Genomic DNA, 17024 nt, shown 5'->3' on the forward strand with positions numbered 1-17024 from the left:
TAACAATTTTGGTTTAAAGATCTTAACTAGCTTTTATTTGCAGTCCTGGATTTGGGAAATACTATATTCTGCAAAATATAATGAGTATGGCTCATATCTACAATCCTAGCTACTCAAAAGGCTGATATCTGAGGATCAAGGTTCAAAATTAGCCTAAGCAGAAAAGTCTGTGAGACTTTTATCTCCAATTAACCACCAAGAAGGAACTCTTATGGGGGGACTTTTCTGCCTGGGCTGTCTTTGAACCTCTATCCTCAGATCTCCTGAATAGCTAGGATTACAAGCATGAGCCACTGGTGCCCAGCTGGCTACTATTGCTTATGTGTCCGAAAAAAAAAAAAATCTTATTGTTTGGTATGGTGATACAGAACTTCCGCACGGATAATTTCTTGTTGATTTGGTCTGTTGGGCTTAGTACAGAGCTCAGCCCAAACTAAATGGTCCCTATAAATCTGTTTCATGTTTTATTTTATTTTTGTGTAGGTACTGATGCTTGACCTCAGGGCGTAGATACTGTCCCTAAGCTTTATTTCTCATGACTAGCATTCTTCCACTTGAGCCACAGCTCCATTTCTGGCTTTTTGCTGATTAGTTAAAGGTAAGTGTTTCATGGACTTTCCTACCTAGACTTGGTTTGAACCTCACGCCTCAGATCTTAGCTTCCTGAGTGGCTATGATTATAACACGAGCTTCCAGTGCCTAGAGCCCTATAAATCTTATTTAACCTTGGTTATGGACAGTTGATACTTGGCCAAGTCATAAACTATAATTCAGAATCATGTTTCTTCTTGAAACAGGAGATTTCATGTTGAGATGGGACAAATAGCCTTTGAGCAGACAATACCACCATACTGTGAGGGGCAGATGATGGCTCTTGAGTAGAACCAGGTGTATAATACAGAAATCACAATTTTTTTTAAAAAACAGTGGTAAGCAAAGACCTGGAAACAGGTAATCTCCCTATGGCTAGTATCCAAACAAATGTGACAAAAGCAGGTCATTTCAAGTGGGGAAAGTGGAGAAGGGCATTGGCTTTTCCTTATGGCTCACCTAGCTTGCTTACCTTCCTTTGTGGACGACCTTTAAGCGATCACCCTCCTGAACAGGGAGGCCATTTTTAGTCCATTTTCCTGGTACGTTTTCAGAGATTTCACACTTCAGGCATATTTCTTTCCCAAGCTTTACAGTTTGATCGGTCAGCGGTGTTGTAATCTTTAGCGGTCTCACTGTGGGGATAAAGAGCATGACAGGGGAGCAAATCCAAACTTCAGATGGGCCACCACAGAAGCACTGTCACAAGGTGCCATCAGTTCTGCTGTGACATTTGTGTTTTTTTTTTTCAAATTTTTATTATCAAACTGATGTACAGAGAGGTTACAGTTTCATACGTTAGGCATTGGATACATTTCTTGTACTGTTTTTTACCTTGTCCCTCATACCCCCGTTCCCCCTCCCCCTTACCCTTTCCCCCCCGAGGTGTTCAGTTCACTTACACCAAACAGTTTTGCAAGTATTGCTTTTGTAGTTGTTTCTCTTTTTTTTACCCTGTGTCTCTCAATTTTGGTATTCCCTTTCAATTTCCTAGTTCCAATACCAGTATACACGGTTTCCAATATACTCAGATAAGATTACAGAGATAGTGTAGGTACAACCACAGGAAGGTGATACAAGAACATCATCAATAATAGAAGCTACAGATGCACCTGGGATGTTGAAAGTAGTTACAACTGTGATATAACAATTGTGTGACATTTGTTTTGAAGATGAAAATTTGTTCTGGTTCCATGGATATTCAAGAGGAAGGTTGGAGGATCATGCAAATTGTACATGTGTTTATATGTTTTTGTTTTGCTTTTTGCCAGTCCTGGGGCTTGAACTCAGGACCTGAGCACTGTCCCTGGCTTCTTTTTGCTCAAGGCTAGCACTCTACCACTTGAGCCACAGCGCCACTTCCAGCTTTTTCTATATATGTGGTACTAAGGAATCGAACCCAGGGCTTCATGTATACAAGGCGAGCACTTTACCACTAGGCCATATTCCCAGCCCATATGTGTTTATATGTGATTGTATTTCTAAGTACAGCTGGGTGAAAGGGAAAAAGCTGCAACCAGATGAACTGAGTCAGACAGGCATGGAAAAAAACGCAAACATGCCCAACCCAAATATCCACTGGTGACCTCAGTTTACCCATGACATATAAGCCACTCCCACTCTCATATGAACCTACAGATAAGTGTGTGATTTCAAATTATCCTACAACCACAATAGTTCATTAGCTACACATTTCCGGTACCACTTCCCACGGGAAGATTTTCAGTCTTTCTCATAGTCAAGTACCATATTTATTGCTGTTATTGGTGGTGGTGGTCGTGGGGCTTGAACTCTGGGCCTGTACACTGTCCCTGAGCTCTTCAGCTCAATGCTGGCACTCTACCACTTGAGCCACAGCACCTGGGTGATTAATTGGAGATAAGAGTCTCATAGACTTTCCTGTCTGGGCTGGCTTTGAACTGTGATCCTCAGATCTCAGCTTCCTGAGTAACTGGTATTATAGGCATGAGCCACTGGTGCCCAGCTAAATGGTTGCCATTTAACAAAGCAGTTTATAAATACAATACATCTTGATCAATGTCACCCCTTTTAATATTTCTCCCTCCCCCTCCGACTTACCTCTTCCCTTTTCTTAATTTTGTAGTATATACAATGAACTCTTGATTGCATTCTCCCATTTCCTCTTTCCCTTTGTCATCACTCTTACTCTTGTGTCTAATGTGTTATGGACCTAGATCTTTGGGAAATGCCTACAGTCCCATTTCTTATGTAAGTCCTATGGCTTTGATTGTAGGAATTTGTATAGCATAGTGATTTTTGTTTTGTAAAGAAATGCATTATGTTAGAAGTAGTGCCATGGTAGACCTCCTAGCCTTGAACAAACAAGCTTAGAGACAGAGCTAAAGCCCTGAGTTCAAGCACCAAGGATGACAAAAAAAAAAAAAAAAGAAAAGAAAAGAAAGGAAATGTGTATGTTGAAGGATAGCAGAACTGACTGTAATTGCTTTAAATGGATACAACTATCAGGTAAAACTCTGCCTATGGTTGAAAAACTTCATATGAAATAGTAAAGGGGCCACAATTCCATGAAACATAAAGGGTCTACTGAGATCGTATCTGAATAAAGCAATGCTCATATGTACTGCAACTACATCAACAAAGAAGTAAGGAACAATATTTCTGCATGCATACCAATTTCTGTATGTATACCAATCATCATGACATTCTGTTATTTAATTCTCATGGCAAATTTGAACAGAATCTCTCATTGAGACCTATTAGAAAGCCTTAGAATAAGTACATCAATTCTGTCATGCTTCTGAAGCATATTAGCAAATAAGCTCTTATTCATCAGCTGAGAGTTTTTACTCCCATTCTCTTGATTTTAATAACATTCTTCTCAGTTCAACTGTAATTGCATGTTACATGTTGAGTGTTGTACGTTAATGAATGAATAGTAAGATGGCCTGTGGATTAAGCAAACATGAGGATTTGATATCATACTTAAGTATCTATCATTTATTTTTATAGTCTTGGAATCATAACTATGTGGGTAGCTTGCTAATAGGTGATTTTCATATTTTCCTTCCAATATTGGTGCTCCACTTTTTAATTGTATAGTAGGTTCCATTCTCAGAGACCCCAACTGATCTTATATAGACATTCAATTATAATGGCATACAATTTTACATTTGTGTATGCCTGTATATATGTGTGCTGGTCATGACCTCAGCTCTCAGTTTTGCTCAAGGTTAGCACTTTACCACTTGAGCATACACCTCCATTTCCATATTTTTGCTCATTAATTGGAGGTAAGAGTCTCTCAGATTTGTCTGCCTAGGCTTGTTTTCAACCTCGATCTTCGGATCTCAACTTCTTGAGTAGCAAATTGTACCTGTGTTTATATATTTGTTTTGTTTTGCTTTTTGCCAGTCCTGGGTCTTGAACTCAGGACCTGAACATTGTCCCTGGCTTCTTTTTGCTCAAGACTAGCACTCTACTACTTGAGCCCACGGTGCCACTTCCAGCTTTTTCTATATATGTGGTGCTGAGGAATTGAACCCAGGGCTTCGTGTATAGAAGGTGAGCACTTTACCACTGGGCCATATTCCCAGCCCATATGTGTTTATATGTGATTGTATTCCTAAGTACGACTATAGGTGTGAGCTACTGGGGCTCAGTCGATTTTACACATTTAAAAATGCTACCTGTAGAAACCAAATAGCATAAAACTTTTGTAAAACTTTTAAAGAAACACATTACTGGTAAGTCAATGCTCAAGATAGCTAAGGAGATGTTACTTACAGTCAACACTAAGTTTAGCAGATGATTGTCCTCCTGTGGTCATCACAGAATATTCTGCACTGTCAGCCTTTGTTGCTCCTTCTATGATCAAAATATGTTTTTTGCCCTCAACTTTAATTTTGTATCTTGATTTTGGACCGGGGAAGATCTCTTCACCATTCTTAAACCTGTATTGACATAAATTATCAAATAATTCTTTAAAAGAACCTCCAGGAAACAAATATTGCTATTTTTTTTTTTTTTGCTTTATCCTAGTGTCTTGTAGTGTCTTTGGCAGATCTTAGACACATAAGAAGACTTCAGTGGATTAAAGTCTCAACCTGTCTATCCAGACATTCGTATTGTAACAAGTGTTGTCTACAAAATTGTGCTCAAAGAATATGAGCCATCTGTTCTTATTCAATACTAAAGAGAGGCAGAATTTTAAGAATGGATATTACTCCCTTTTTAGGCTCTTGACACATTTTTTTTTTTTTTTTTGGCCAGTCCTGGGGCTTGGACTCAGGCCTGAGCACTGTCCCTGGCTTCTTTCTGCTCAAGGCTGGCACTCTGCCACTTGAACCACAGCGCCGCTTCTGGCCGTTTTCTGTATATGTGGTGCTGGGGAATTGAACCCAGGGCCTCATGTATATGAGGCAAGCACTCTTGCCACTAGGCCATATCCCCAGCCCCAAGAGCTTCATGTGTAGGAGGCAAGCACTCTTGCCACTAGGCCATATTCCCAGCCCTCTTGACACATTTTAAAAGTCAGCTATGATTTTAGATGAGCATGAATAAACTCTTCTGTATAATTCCTAGAGAATATTTCATTTTAAGATTTAGAATCTTTTAATTTTTAACTTTGGCTATTCTCAGGGAATATGTAAGAAAGAACTTTCTACCTAACCAAAAGAAATATACAGTTGTTGAGAATGTGGTTTACTGTTAGAGTGCTTGCCTAGCATGCATGGAGCCTTGGGTCCAATTCTTCAGTACCTCATAAACAGAATGAGCCAGAAGTGGCGCTGTGGCTCAAGTGGTAGAGTGCTAGCCTTAAGCAAAAGAAGCTCAGGGACAGTGTCCAACTCAGAACTGGCAAAAAATAAAAAGAAGAAATATACATACATACACACATATATATGTATAGTGCCAATCTGGGGCCTGACCTCAAGACCTGGAAGCTGTCCCTGAACTTTTTTGCTCAAAGCTAGTACTCTCTCACTTGAACCACATGTCTACTTTTGGCAGTTAATTGAACATAAGAATCTCACAAACTTTCTTGCCTGGGCTGGCTTTGAATCACGATCCTCAGATCTCAGTCTCCTGAATAGCTAGGATTACATATACAAACCTGTGATACCTGGCAAGAAGTAGCTTTTCTTTATTTTTACTGATTTACTTTTGTGATAGTGGGGATTGAACACAAGAGCCTCATGAAGGCTCTCTACCATTGAGCTAGTTATTGATAATTTTTAAAAGCAATGGGCACCTTTCAGTCTAAAATATTTTTTTCTGTGTTACAATAGCAATAAAATGATGAGAACTTACATGAAAGATTTAACTATGCTTTCCATGTAAATTGTAGGTAAGGCCCAGTGAAAAGACTAGTATAGAGATAAAGAGATACGGAAACTCCACTGCCTCTGAAGTGAAACAGACTTGGGCAACTTGAGTGAAGCGTTTATCAGCCAGTGCCTACTTCCCTACGTACCTACACACATAGATATTGGGATTGTTCTTCAGTGGCATAGTTGAAAAGAGCCCCAAGATCATAGCATGCCTTTAGTTATCATATCTATGAACACAAATGAGATTATTTCCACATTGATGATCCATTTCTATTTCTTGTTTTATCAACTAGGAAACCATTTTTTTTTGGGGGGGGGGGGTGTCTCCTTATCCCAGACAGGCACCAATGAAGCTATTTACCATTTTACATTGGCATCATCTTCAGACACCTCACATTCTAGTTCCACTTTTTCCCCACAGTAAGCATTCAAGTCTTCCAGCTGTTTGGTCACCATAATTGGAGGTTCTGATGTGAAGACAGGGGAAAAATTAAAGCCATGAAATAGCCAAATCTTGTCTCAGGACTCCTAATTTGTTCACAGATGAAAATTCAGCAGCAAGATAGTATTGCCTTTTGCTCATACAGTAGCTAATAAAATGCTTTTTGTTTTGTTTTTCTTTATCTGTTCCTAGCAACATAAATAGCTGGTAAACTTAGGGAAGCTTTTGTTCTTTCCTTAGAACTCAAATCAAATATGTTACCATCATCTCGGAGAGCCTATAAAATGTGCCACAAATACCTTTCCTTCAGCAAAGAAGATATTAGGTGGTAGACACTTCTGGTGGAGACACTGTTTTGTTTCTAAATGAAGGGTTGAGATTAAAGTTCAGTTGTGATTAGAGGACTTCATAGAGAACATAAATGATACCTGGCTTCATATGAACCCTCCACCTCTATGATGTCTTAGTAAATGTTGACCTACTGAAGTTAACTGCTGGCATACCCCTCTTAATAAAACTGGTTCCAAGAGAATCTTACTTGGGATCAGCCAAGCGAACAGGGATTGTCCAATATAGTTAGCATTACTTGTTTAAAGTTAGCTTTGGAGTTATTGCCTGAGAAGTTACAAGTAGAACAATTATCTTACAAAATATGCTTGGCTTGAGGCAAAACTACAAGGCAGTTTTATTCACCTGTTATTTTTCAGTCCCCTCAGGCTTTTCTATTCTTCAACAAGCCTGAAGAGTAATTAGGACACGAAGACTCTCATAGCCAGCCAATCTAACAGCCAAGCCAAATCCTTTCCACCGTCTCTGCTTTGGAGCTAGGAAGGTCACCTTGCCATTCATTCTGACCATTGGTCTGGGGAGGACTACTGGCTCCTAGTGGTTGCAAGAAAGACATTTCATTTTACCTCGTACGAAGAGCTCTGTAGAACATTTCTCATCACCAGCTGTCACATAGTATTCTGAGTCATCTGTCAGAGCACAGTTATTGATAAACATGATTCTTTCATTTCCTTTATGCTCAAAGATGTATCTGTTTCAAATAGGAGGGACATAATCAGAGTCTGTGACCTGGATTTTGTTCTCTTCTTTATCGCCAGCAAATTTGGCTTATAATTTCGTAATGCTTGTGAGTAAAGAAGACAACTTTCATTTTATAATCATGTTCCATACCTTAGTTAACATCAAACAACAAACCAGTTTTCATCTTTATGATACATAGAACATATACACACTTATATATGCTTTTACATTTCTTTAATAATTTCCTTCTGTATATGGTTTTCACTGCAAATATAAAATCAAGTCTCACGTATTTGCTGTTCAATGATAGCAACCCACAGTTTGAAAGGAGAGTTGGTTGAGACTGTCATGGATATTTTTTAACTCTGTACATTCCTTAAATGATCAATTTATTTTAGTGATAGAGACTTGATTATATTTGTTAATGCATATCTCATTCGTTGTCTAGCCTAAGGGACACAGTAGGTTTTGTTGGGTGAATAATGATTATTGTTCCATTGAAGCAATAATATGGCCTTCATTTATTACTGTAAGTAGTAATCTCACAGCATAGCATGTGGTAGTCTCTTAAATAATATTCAGAACTGGCATAATCACATTACAGATATTGTCCATTAAGAAAGCTTTTGGGTATTTGGGAAAAGGAACGTAGGAGCCAAAGATAATAAACTTTAATTGTGACCTGGACTACAAGGAGAACAATAATAGCCTAGGGGAAAGTAGGTTTCACAACTTCTCCTTTTGAAGACTTCAAGAACAAAATACTTGAATATTTTCTACTAAAGCTAGCAAATTAAAAATTATGTTTTATAGGCACTCACAGCATGAAAATATCATAACAGATTCCCTCCCCTCTTATAATCAGTGTATGCAAATAAAAAATCATATTAATGTAATAAGATTAAAAATTTATGTTTTGATAAATCCAGGCCATCATTCATAGACTTTTGGTACCAAGGCATCATCAACATTCACACAAAGTCATTTCTGTCGGCATGACTACACTAAGAAACTGGAAACCACCTAATTGTACTCTAGAAGTGACAGATTTCCAGGATTAAAGACTCTTATCAATGTACACGTGGCTCTTGTTAACTTAAAACAATATATTGCAGTTGAAAATCTCTTAGGCTGAGGGGATCTCTGTAAAGTAGTTTCATAATAGACTAGTGATGCTATCAGACATTGGGGATTAGTTTTGTCTCCTTCCTTTGGGAGAGGGCCAAGAAATAACAGGACACAGGCTTAGATCCACATTTCATTACATCTCAGCATTAAACAGTTCTATTCAGATACATGGCTTTAAATACTCAACACACAGAGGCTATTCAGCCCTTATCAAATACAGATGCTATTTTGGAAATAGTACAAATCATCAAATCATCAGATGTGATTCTCAGTTGTTAGGACAAGTATGTATCTCCAAATAATTTTTAAATTTCATTTTTTTAATTGGGAGAAGTTCAGGAAACAAAAACATGGTTTTATTGGTGGTGGTGGTAGTATTCGTTTTTTGCTTTGGGTATTTTTGGGTTGGGGGGAGGGTAGCAAATGAGTGTGTGTGCAGAAATGGAGGGAGGAAGGGTGGATAATTGTAGTCACGGTATTCAGTACACACTATGTGGAAAATGAACTATGCAACTTGTGGGCAGGAGTGGGAAACTGGGGGAAAGCAAAGGAAGAGGCAACATTGTCCAAAAGGAACTGTACTCATTACCTGATTTACAAAAAATAGTAACCCCTCTGTATGACACCTTAATCACAATAAAATTTATCTTTTTAAAAAATTGGGAGAAGGGGGGCTGGGGATATGGCCTAGTGGCAAGAGTGCTTGCCTTGTATACATGAGGCCCTGGGTTCGATTCCCCAGCACCACATATACAGAAAACGGCCAGAAGTGGCGCTGTGGTTCAAGTGGCAGAGTGCTAGCCTTGAGCAAGAAGAAGCCAGGGGCAGTGCTCAGGCCCTGAGTCCAAGGCCCAGGACTGGCCAAAAAAAAAAAAAAAAAAAAAAAAAAAAAAAAAAAAAAAAAAAAAAAAATTGGGAGAAGTTTCACAATGCTCCAAATGAATTATTTTTAACCTTAGTCACACAGAACAATAACTCAGAATCACTTAAAGTAGTCTGTCATAAGGGATAGTTTTATCTGCATAGCTCCAATTAGAACAGCTCCAATAATACAAGAAAAGTGACTTAAGCTTTTACTCTCCACTGTGTGACTTCACATTATAGGGTTCTAGCCCAAAATTCCGTTTATTTTCAGAAAATTGGGTCAAACTACTTTTGGAAATTTTACTTATTCGTTTATCTATGTGTATTTCTGTTTGTCACTTTTTGCATGCAAAGCCACTTACTTTGTACTAGGCCGAATTTCTTGGCCATTTTTGAACCACTTCACCTCCAGCTTCGGGTCTGCCAGCTCCACTACAAACCTTACTTTGCCTCCTTTATCAATCTGATATGCAGGATCAAGAATTTTTGCAAAAGCTGATAGATCAAAGAAACAAAAGTATGTCACTCTGTGAGCACAAACGGTGTAAATTTACAAAGTCAAAGCACACATGAGAACCCAAAAAGCAACAAGAAAACGAGTGTCAGAGAAGAAAAACATTGGGAACCTTCTAAAGTGTCCTTCACATTTTAGGATTGTGCTGACATATTTACTATGATGGTTTAAAAGAGAATGTACGTGTGTGTGTGTGTGTGTGTGTGTGTGTGTGTGTGTGTGTGTTTAAGAAACCTAATAAAAAAATAGTTGAAAGGGGCTGGAGATATGGCCTAGTGGCAAGAGTGCTTGCCTCGTATACATGAGGCCCTAGGTTCGATTCCCCAGCACCACATATACAGAAAATGGCCAGAAGTGGCGCTGTGGCTCAAGTGGCAGAGTGCTAGCCTTGAGCAAGAAGAAGCCAGGGACAGTGCTCAGGCCCTGAGTCCAAGCCCCAGGACTGGCCAAAAAAAAAAAAAAAAAATAGTTGAAGAAGCTTTAAAAGTGATCTAATTCTTCAGGAACTGCACACATATGAAATTGAACTCTAAGATAATTTAATTCTCTAAAAGGGTATTGTTGGAATTCCTTTTCAAAATAGTCCTTCTTCTTTTTATTTTTCTTTTGGTTTGGCTTTGTGAAACACAGTCTTACAGGATGTCCCAGCCTGGCCTGGAACTTGATATCTTTCTATCTAAGCCTTCCCAGTACTGGGATTATAGCCATGTGCTACCACACCCCGCTCTATTTTTGAATTTCTATCTCATGGGTTTTTTTTCTTTTTGTTTATTTGTTTGTTTTGGGTAGTACTGGTGTTAAACTCATGACTTTGTGCTTGCTAGATAGGCATACTACTACTTGAGTGATATACCTAGCCCACAGGTTTTTTTTATTCAGTATGGAATTTATAAGACAAATTCAGTAATGAATAGGATTCAATTGATTACCTTTGGCTGGTTGAAATAGTAGACTTATTTTTGTATTGTAGAAATTTGCCCCCCAAATAGAATTTTAAAAGCATCCCTTGCATGTACATCACACACACACACACACACACACACACACACACTTTTTTTTTTCTTTGAAAGGTCTTAACAGAAGTGGCTGTTTTCTGGTTTTAAATGTAATTCTATTTAGACAGGTTGGATATATGAAAATCCCTGGGAAAAACAAGTGTCTGTACTGATGTTTGAGACTACAAATTCCTAGACTCAAGATGACCATTTTAGGGGTTCTGGGATCATGAGAATGGCTAAGCTCTGCAAAACAATTAAAATAAGCAAAACAAAATAACCAGCTGTATGTTTTCCCAACTATCTTTCCCAATGAACTCACAAGCAGTTTAGAAATAAAGTATAGGCAAAGTCTTTCATTTCCCTCTGAATACTAACAGAACAATAAATCATAATAGGATTCAGTTATCATCCTGATGTATGGTCAAACCAATAACTGATGATCTACTACAGGAAACTCCAAAGAACTTCAATGGTCAAGTTTTTATATTTTAAATGTATTCTTTTTTTTCTCTCTCTTTTTCTCCACATTAAGAAAAAAAAAAGTATTTCAAAGCACAACACAGATCCCTGGGGAAATGCACAGGAATTTCACAATAGTACATTGTGAGAAGTAAACTCCCCGTGCCAAACCACAAGGCTGGAGAAACAGGATGCTCAGCAGAGATGGCGAACTCCTCTGGTCTGGAAACCGAGACTTTGTGATGGAGAAGTGGGTGCGGTACAGAGAGGCTGGCTGCCCATTCCTAGTGGGGTGGTGGGGGTGGAGATGACACTCATGCTACCTGAAACCTTCAGGAACTGCCCCACTATCTGCATTGCCATGATGTTAGCGGGGAGCCACCTGCTATCATCACAGGTCATCGAAAGAGAGGGCCTCTCCTATACCCCACGTCTGGCCTCTCCCTGAGCCAAGCTAGACAGGGTGAATTACAGGTGTGAGATGAAGGTTGAATCTTCCCAGTGCACCTGGCCGGGGTCAGCTTCTGCTACCTCCTCCCTCCTCCGGGTACACTCACCTGCGCTCTTCTTTTCCACCCTGCGCATCCGCTTGAGCCTCTTGAGCATGCCCCGCAGGTCTGTGATACCATACTGGAAAGCAATCTTCTCATATTCATTGGGGTTCGCATTCTTCAGCAGCTCCCACACATCAATCTCAGGCTCCTCTTCTTGTTGCTTCACCTCCCTAACCAGAGAGACCCATTGCCTAATTTAGTAACTGCCCTGGCCCCTAGAGCAAAGGATGTCCGGGCTGTGATCCTGACTTCCTTTCCTTTTCTTTTTGGTTGTGTTAAACAAACAAACAAAACAACCCTTTTTAAATGCCACCGAGTAAATCTACTTGCCTTATTTGAAGTCTTAGGGAAAGTCCCAGTGGATAGTATGTACAGTAATGCTAACACTTTTCATTTCCTATATTAAAAGAACAACTTTTTTTGGTGGGGGGAGACAAGTATATCTAATTGAATATGAAATGTAGGGAATTAGGATGTTTTTCACCTTAGATATGAGCTGTGAATTCATTTCGAAAAGGAGATTAAGAATTATATGCTTTTAAGTGGAGAGGTATACCATGTTCATGGGTTAGAAAATAATAATAACAATGATAATGATGGCAATGAGAATGAAAAGATTTGACTATTGGCCTTTGAATAAAAATGATCTCTTTCTATCTATCTTACTGGTATGTGGGCTAGTGCAAAGACCGTATTTCAAAGCTTTGGATTTTGCCAATAGAAGTGAGTATGTACATTGGCCACTTTATATTTAAGAAACAAAAGAAACAAAACTCCCATGAAGTTTTAAAAAAATATTTCTGTGGATGCAGGTTTTTTGTTTTGTTTTGTTTTTAAAGAAAGCTGCTGGTCTTAGAGCCTGGGTCAAGAGGAAGAGTCTATGGCTAGTGAGTTTTAGGCCCTGAGTTCAAATCTCAGTATTGTTTTCTACCCTCCACACACAGGTTTATCTAAATTGGTTTCTAAATTGGCAGAGGAATGATGAAAAAAAATTCTGTCATATATCATTGTAACAGATTGTCTTGAATTCTTCTTCTTGGAAGTAGGATGGTCAATTATAAACATGTAGATGGTAAACAGTAAAGCAAACCATTTAGAGTCCCATGAACAAAGAGAAAGTAACTTCTTCTGAGGGTAACTATCAAACATAGGGTCCCAAATTTTGATCACTACCTAAAGAATGTATAGAAATTTTAAAGAACATGATAAGAATTAAAAGATATTTGTTTCCCCTCTAGTCTAAAACTTCACTATGAAACTCAGGAATAAACACAGAAAAAAGAGCTTAGTATAAATGTAAAATATAATTGAAATTATTAATTTCATTTAGGCTTCCTTAACTATCCCAGGCTAGTTTGGAAATTAAGGATTGCTTTTTGTGAATTATACTGATTTGCACAGGATTTTGGAAATCCTGATTAATACATCTTATGTACTAGCATGGAAACATTTATACTATCATTCTAGGGACTGGTAAGTTACACATATGTTTGTTTTGCCTCACTTACTACTCCTGTTTCAGATTTTCTTCTTTATACTTATACAAACGACGAGAGGGAAATCCTGGGTTGTAATCAAGAGTGAAGCATACGGGAGTGGGAAAGAATATATGTTGTTAGCATAATTTTTAGGGTATCTTTAGGCACTATAACTCCTAAACACCTAATTTCCATTTTACATTGTCATATAAGTCTTTTTTCCCCCTAAATGGGGGTTCCTGAGGCCAATGTCTTGAAAAATGGAAGGAAGTGAGGGGTCATGAGTCCTTTAGTAATTTTGATGGGAAGAGCTAGAAAACCCCCTAGGAAAATGTGGGAAAGAATACATGTTGTTAGCATAATTTTTAGGGTATCTTTAGACACTATAACTCCTAAACACCTAATTTCCATTTTACGTTGTCATATAAGTCTTTTTTTTTCCCCCAAATGGGGGTTCCTGAGGCCAATGTCTTGAAAAATGGAAGGAAGTGAGGGGTCATGAGTCCCTTAGTAATTTTGATGGGAAGAGCTAGAAAACCCCCTAGGAAAATGTGCCTTGATAAACTTCACATAGGGCATTATTTGTATCTCATTGAAATAAAAATAGTCCCATATTAACATGGGGAAATTGAAAAGCTTTAAGAAATTGTCCTGAAACTGGAGTAGTGGCAATAATTTGTGAGAACCAATAAAATGTATAGGCTGAAAGCAGTCTGTATTTCAAATGTACCTTTAAAAATTGGATAATTGCAATTAAAATGTGGGTGCACATATATCTATAATATTCTCTGTGGGGTGTTTCATTAATTTATTGATACTTGATTTTTTGTCACATTCCAGTCTGAACATGCCCTTAGACTTTGAATTATGCCATACCTAGACTGCATTAAATTTGTATTTTGATTAAGGAAATTACATACACAAACACTTCAAGTATCCTTCTGATAGTGCAAAAATATCAAACTACACACAATGTACATAACTAACAAGAGGCACTTGTCAACTATTAATATGTTCCTACATCTATGAGGGGAATATTTCCATGAAGAAAGCTAGTAATAAATTAGTTTAATTAATAGATCGTAAAACCAAATACCCTCCTCATTTTCCATTAAAACACAGAGTATATATCCACTAAAACAAGGATACATGCCACATTCTTTGTCAACTTTCTCATAAAATAGCAATGATTTTTTGCCTATTTCTTTCTTTTCTTTTCCATAAACGATTGTATTCTAAGTTACAAATAGTGGTATTCACTTCTGTTCTATAATGTCTCTCCAGTAGCATTTCCTTCACTTATCTGGAACATAACTTTACTTACCGTGGTGGCTGCCTATAGCCCTGCCTGCGTGCTTAAGTGACGAGGACAAGAAAATTGCAGGTTTCTGATTCTTTTCCATTGCTGGGAAAGACCTATATAGCATCCAGAGTAATTTCATTTACATCAAAATCTCTATAATTTGATGATCCTTGTGAACTATAGAGCATTTATAGAAATTTTATGTAGAATTTATAGAAATTTTATGTAGAATAAAACTAAGGATTTATATAGGTCGAATCCCATAAAAGAATATTTACTGCTCAAAAGATTCCTGCTTCATCTAATGTCTATGTGAAAGAAGCTGGCTTTAATCAGGGCAAGGAGATCTTTTGGGAACAGAGACGCTGATCATAATGGTATTCATCATGATGGGGATTTTTGTCACACACTCCCAAAAAAGTAGAAATGGCAACCGTGCAGCATTACCACATTTACAACACATGCAATTTACAAATTAGTAGGAAAACACACCACTTCTAAAGTTGTAATAGTAGATTAGGACAGTATATTAAATGAATACAGTCTTATGTTAGCAACAATCTAATTGGGAATCAAAGTCTTAGTTAAGGGGATGCAAAGAAAATGAGAACTGAAGACACTTTGGCTCCTCATTTTGTTTTAGCAGTAAGCAAAGAAGTTTCTTGAAAGATAGATAGGACTACCACATGAGAGGGACAGGGAGACTAAGGCTTCCAAGTGTTGTTGTGTGTTTTTTTTTTTTAATGATTTTCCTCTAGTAGTTTAATCATATAATTTAATTTCTTTGATTCTCCAAAAAGAACAGAACTGATCTGTTCTTTTTCATTAGAACATAACAACTTTAAAAATGTTCTGTATTATGTTTTGATAGCTCTCTTTCTCCCTTTCCCCCTTTTCTCTCTCTCTCGCTCTCTTTTTCTCTCTCTCTCTCTCTCGTGTGTCTATGTATGTGTGTATGTGTGTGTGTGTGTGTGTGTGTGTGTGTGTGTGTTCTCTTTATATAAGCTTCTCAAAGGGAAACATTTTTTGACTGGAAGTTCCTATTTAGTTGCCAACTGCTGTGGACCATACCTTTTATATTTAATGTTCACAATAGCTCTATTAAGTTATTTCAACTGTTCACATTTACAAATATGAGAAGGAAACCTCAGAGAGGACATAGATGACAAAAGTCACATAGCTAGTAGATGGTAGAGTTGAGATTTAAACTCATCCTTCTCCCAAATATGTATTCATCCCTTTCTATGAGCCAGCTCTTGGATTCCTGGCTTTGCATTCTAACCAGAGGAACTTTTGGTAATTTTTTGGGGGAGGGTCTGGTTAAATGATTGCAGGGGAGCTTTTAACAACTTCTTCTTCTTCTTCTTCTTCTTCTTCTTCTTCTTCTTCTTCTTCTTCTTCTTCTTCTTCTTCTTCTTCTTCTTCTCCTCCTCCTCCTCCTCCTCCTCCTCCTCCTCCTCCCCTCTTCTTCCTCCTCCTCCTCCTCCTCTTTCCTCCTCCTCCTCCTCCTCCTCCTCCTCCTCCTCCTCCTCCTCCTCCTCCTCCTCCTCCTCCTCCTCCTCCTCCTCCTCCTCCTCCTCTTCTTCTTCTTCTTCTTCTTCTTCTTCTTCTTCTTCTTCTTCTTCTTCTCTTTTGTTGGTCATGGGGCTTGAAATCTGGTCCAGGGTGCTGTCCCTGAGCTCCTCAGCTCAAGGCTAGCTCTTTACCACTTTGAGCCACAGCACCACTTCTGGTTTTCTGGTGGATATTTGGAGATAAGTGTCTCACAGACTTTCCTGCCTGGGCTGGCTTTAAACTGCGATCCTCAGGTCTCAGCCTTGTGAGTAGCACGGATTACAGGCATGAGCTACTGGGACCCAGCTAGCTCTTATTGTCTAAAAGTATCAATATATGTTCTGCACAGAAGAATGAGCTTCCGGGGCAGGTGAGATGTATATAGTACTTTTTGCATGGAGTCACAGAAGATGATGGTGACTCGGAAAAGAGAAACTTGGGTTTTTGTGAGCCTGGGGGACAAAGCCACTCGGCATCCCTTGACCTTTGTAATGAGGAATAGGTAGGTATCTCTGCAGGCACTTCTACCAAAATTGAGAACTTGATTTGTTTAGTTAAATATCAAATACCAAAAGCAAGGTGATAGAAATTTGATATATGTAATCACGAGAAGAATCATGTACCATCTTCAAAGGTTCTTAGGTATTTAAATCTTAATGTCTCTGTTTTCATATCTTCTCATCCCCAACTAAGAGAGCATGTGAGAACTCATGAGACATGGTGAAAACTTGAAAGCATCAGCTACAGTTTTTAAGAGGTTAGTATGCAGTTGTTGTTTTTTCATCCCTCTCTTAGTTG

The 17024-nt window shown here is 38.3% G+C and overlaps 1 protein-coding gene across 1 annotated transcript in view; it reads right to left on the reverse strand.

Moving 5' to 3' along the window:
- Positions 1 to 17024, reverse strand: part of Mybpc1 (myosin binding protein C1) — a 72671-nt gene that overhangs the window by 36627 nt on the left and 19020 nt on the right. The window contains exons 9-14 of the mRNA XM_048340563.1: positions 11895 to 12061; positions 9729 to 9861; positions 7260 to 7384; positions 6265 to 6370; positions 4357 to 4523; positions 1064 to 1226 (exon numbers count right to left, since the gene is read on the reverse strand). Of these exons, the coding sequence (XP_048196520.1) occupies positions 1064 to 1226; positions 4357 to 4523; positions 6265 to 6370; positions 7260 to 7384; positions 9729 to 9861; positions 11895 to 12061 (861 nt within the window). The remainder of the gene's footprint in view (positions 1 to 1063; positions 1227 to 4356; positions 4524 to 6264; positions 6371 to 7259; positions 7385 to 9728; positions 9862 to 11894; positions 12062 to 17024) is intronic.

This window comes from Perognathus longimembris, chromosome 1 (assembly GCF_023159225.1).
Source record: "Perognathus longimembris pacificus isolate PPM17 chromosome 1, ASM2315922v1, whole genome shotgun sequence".
NCBI lineage: Eukaryota > Metazoa > Chordata > Mammalia > Rodentia > Heteromyidae > Perognathus > Perognathus longimembris.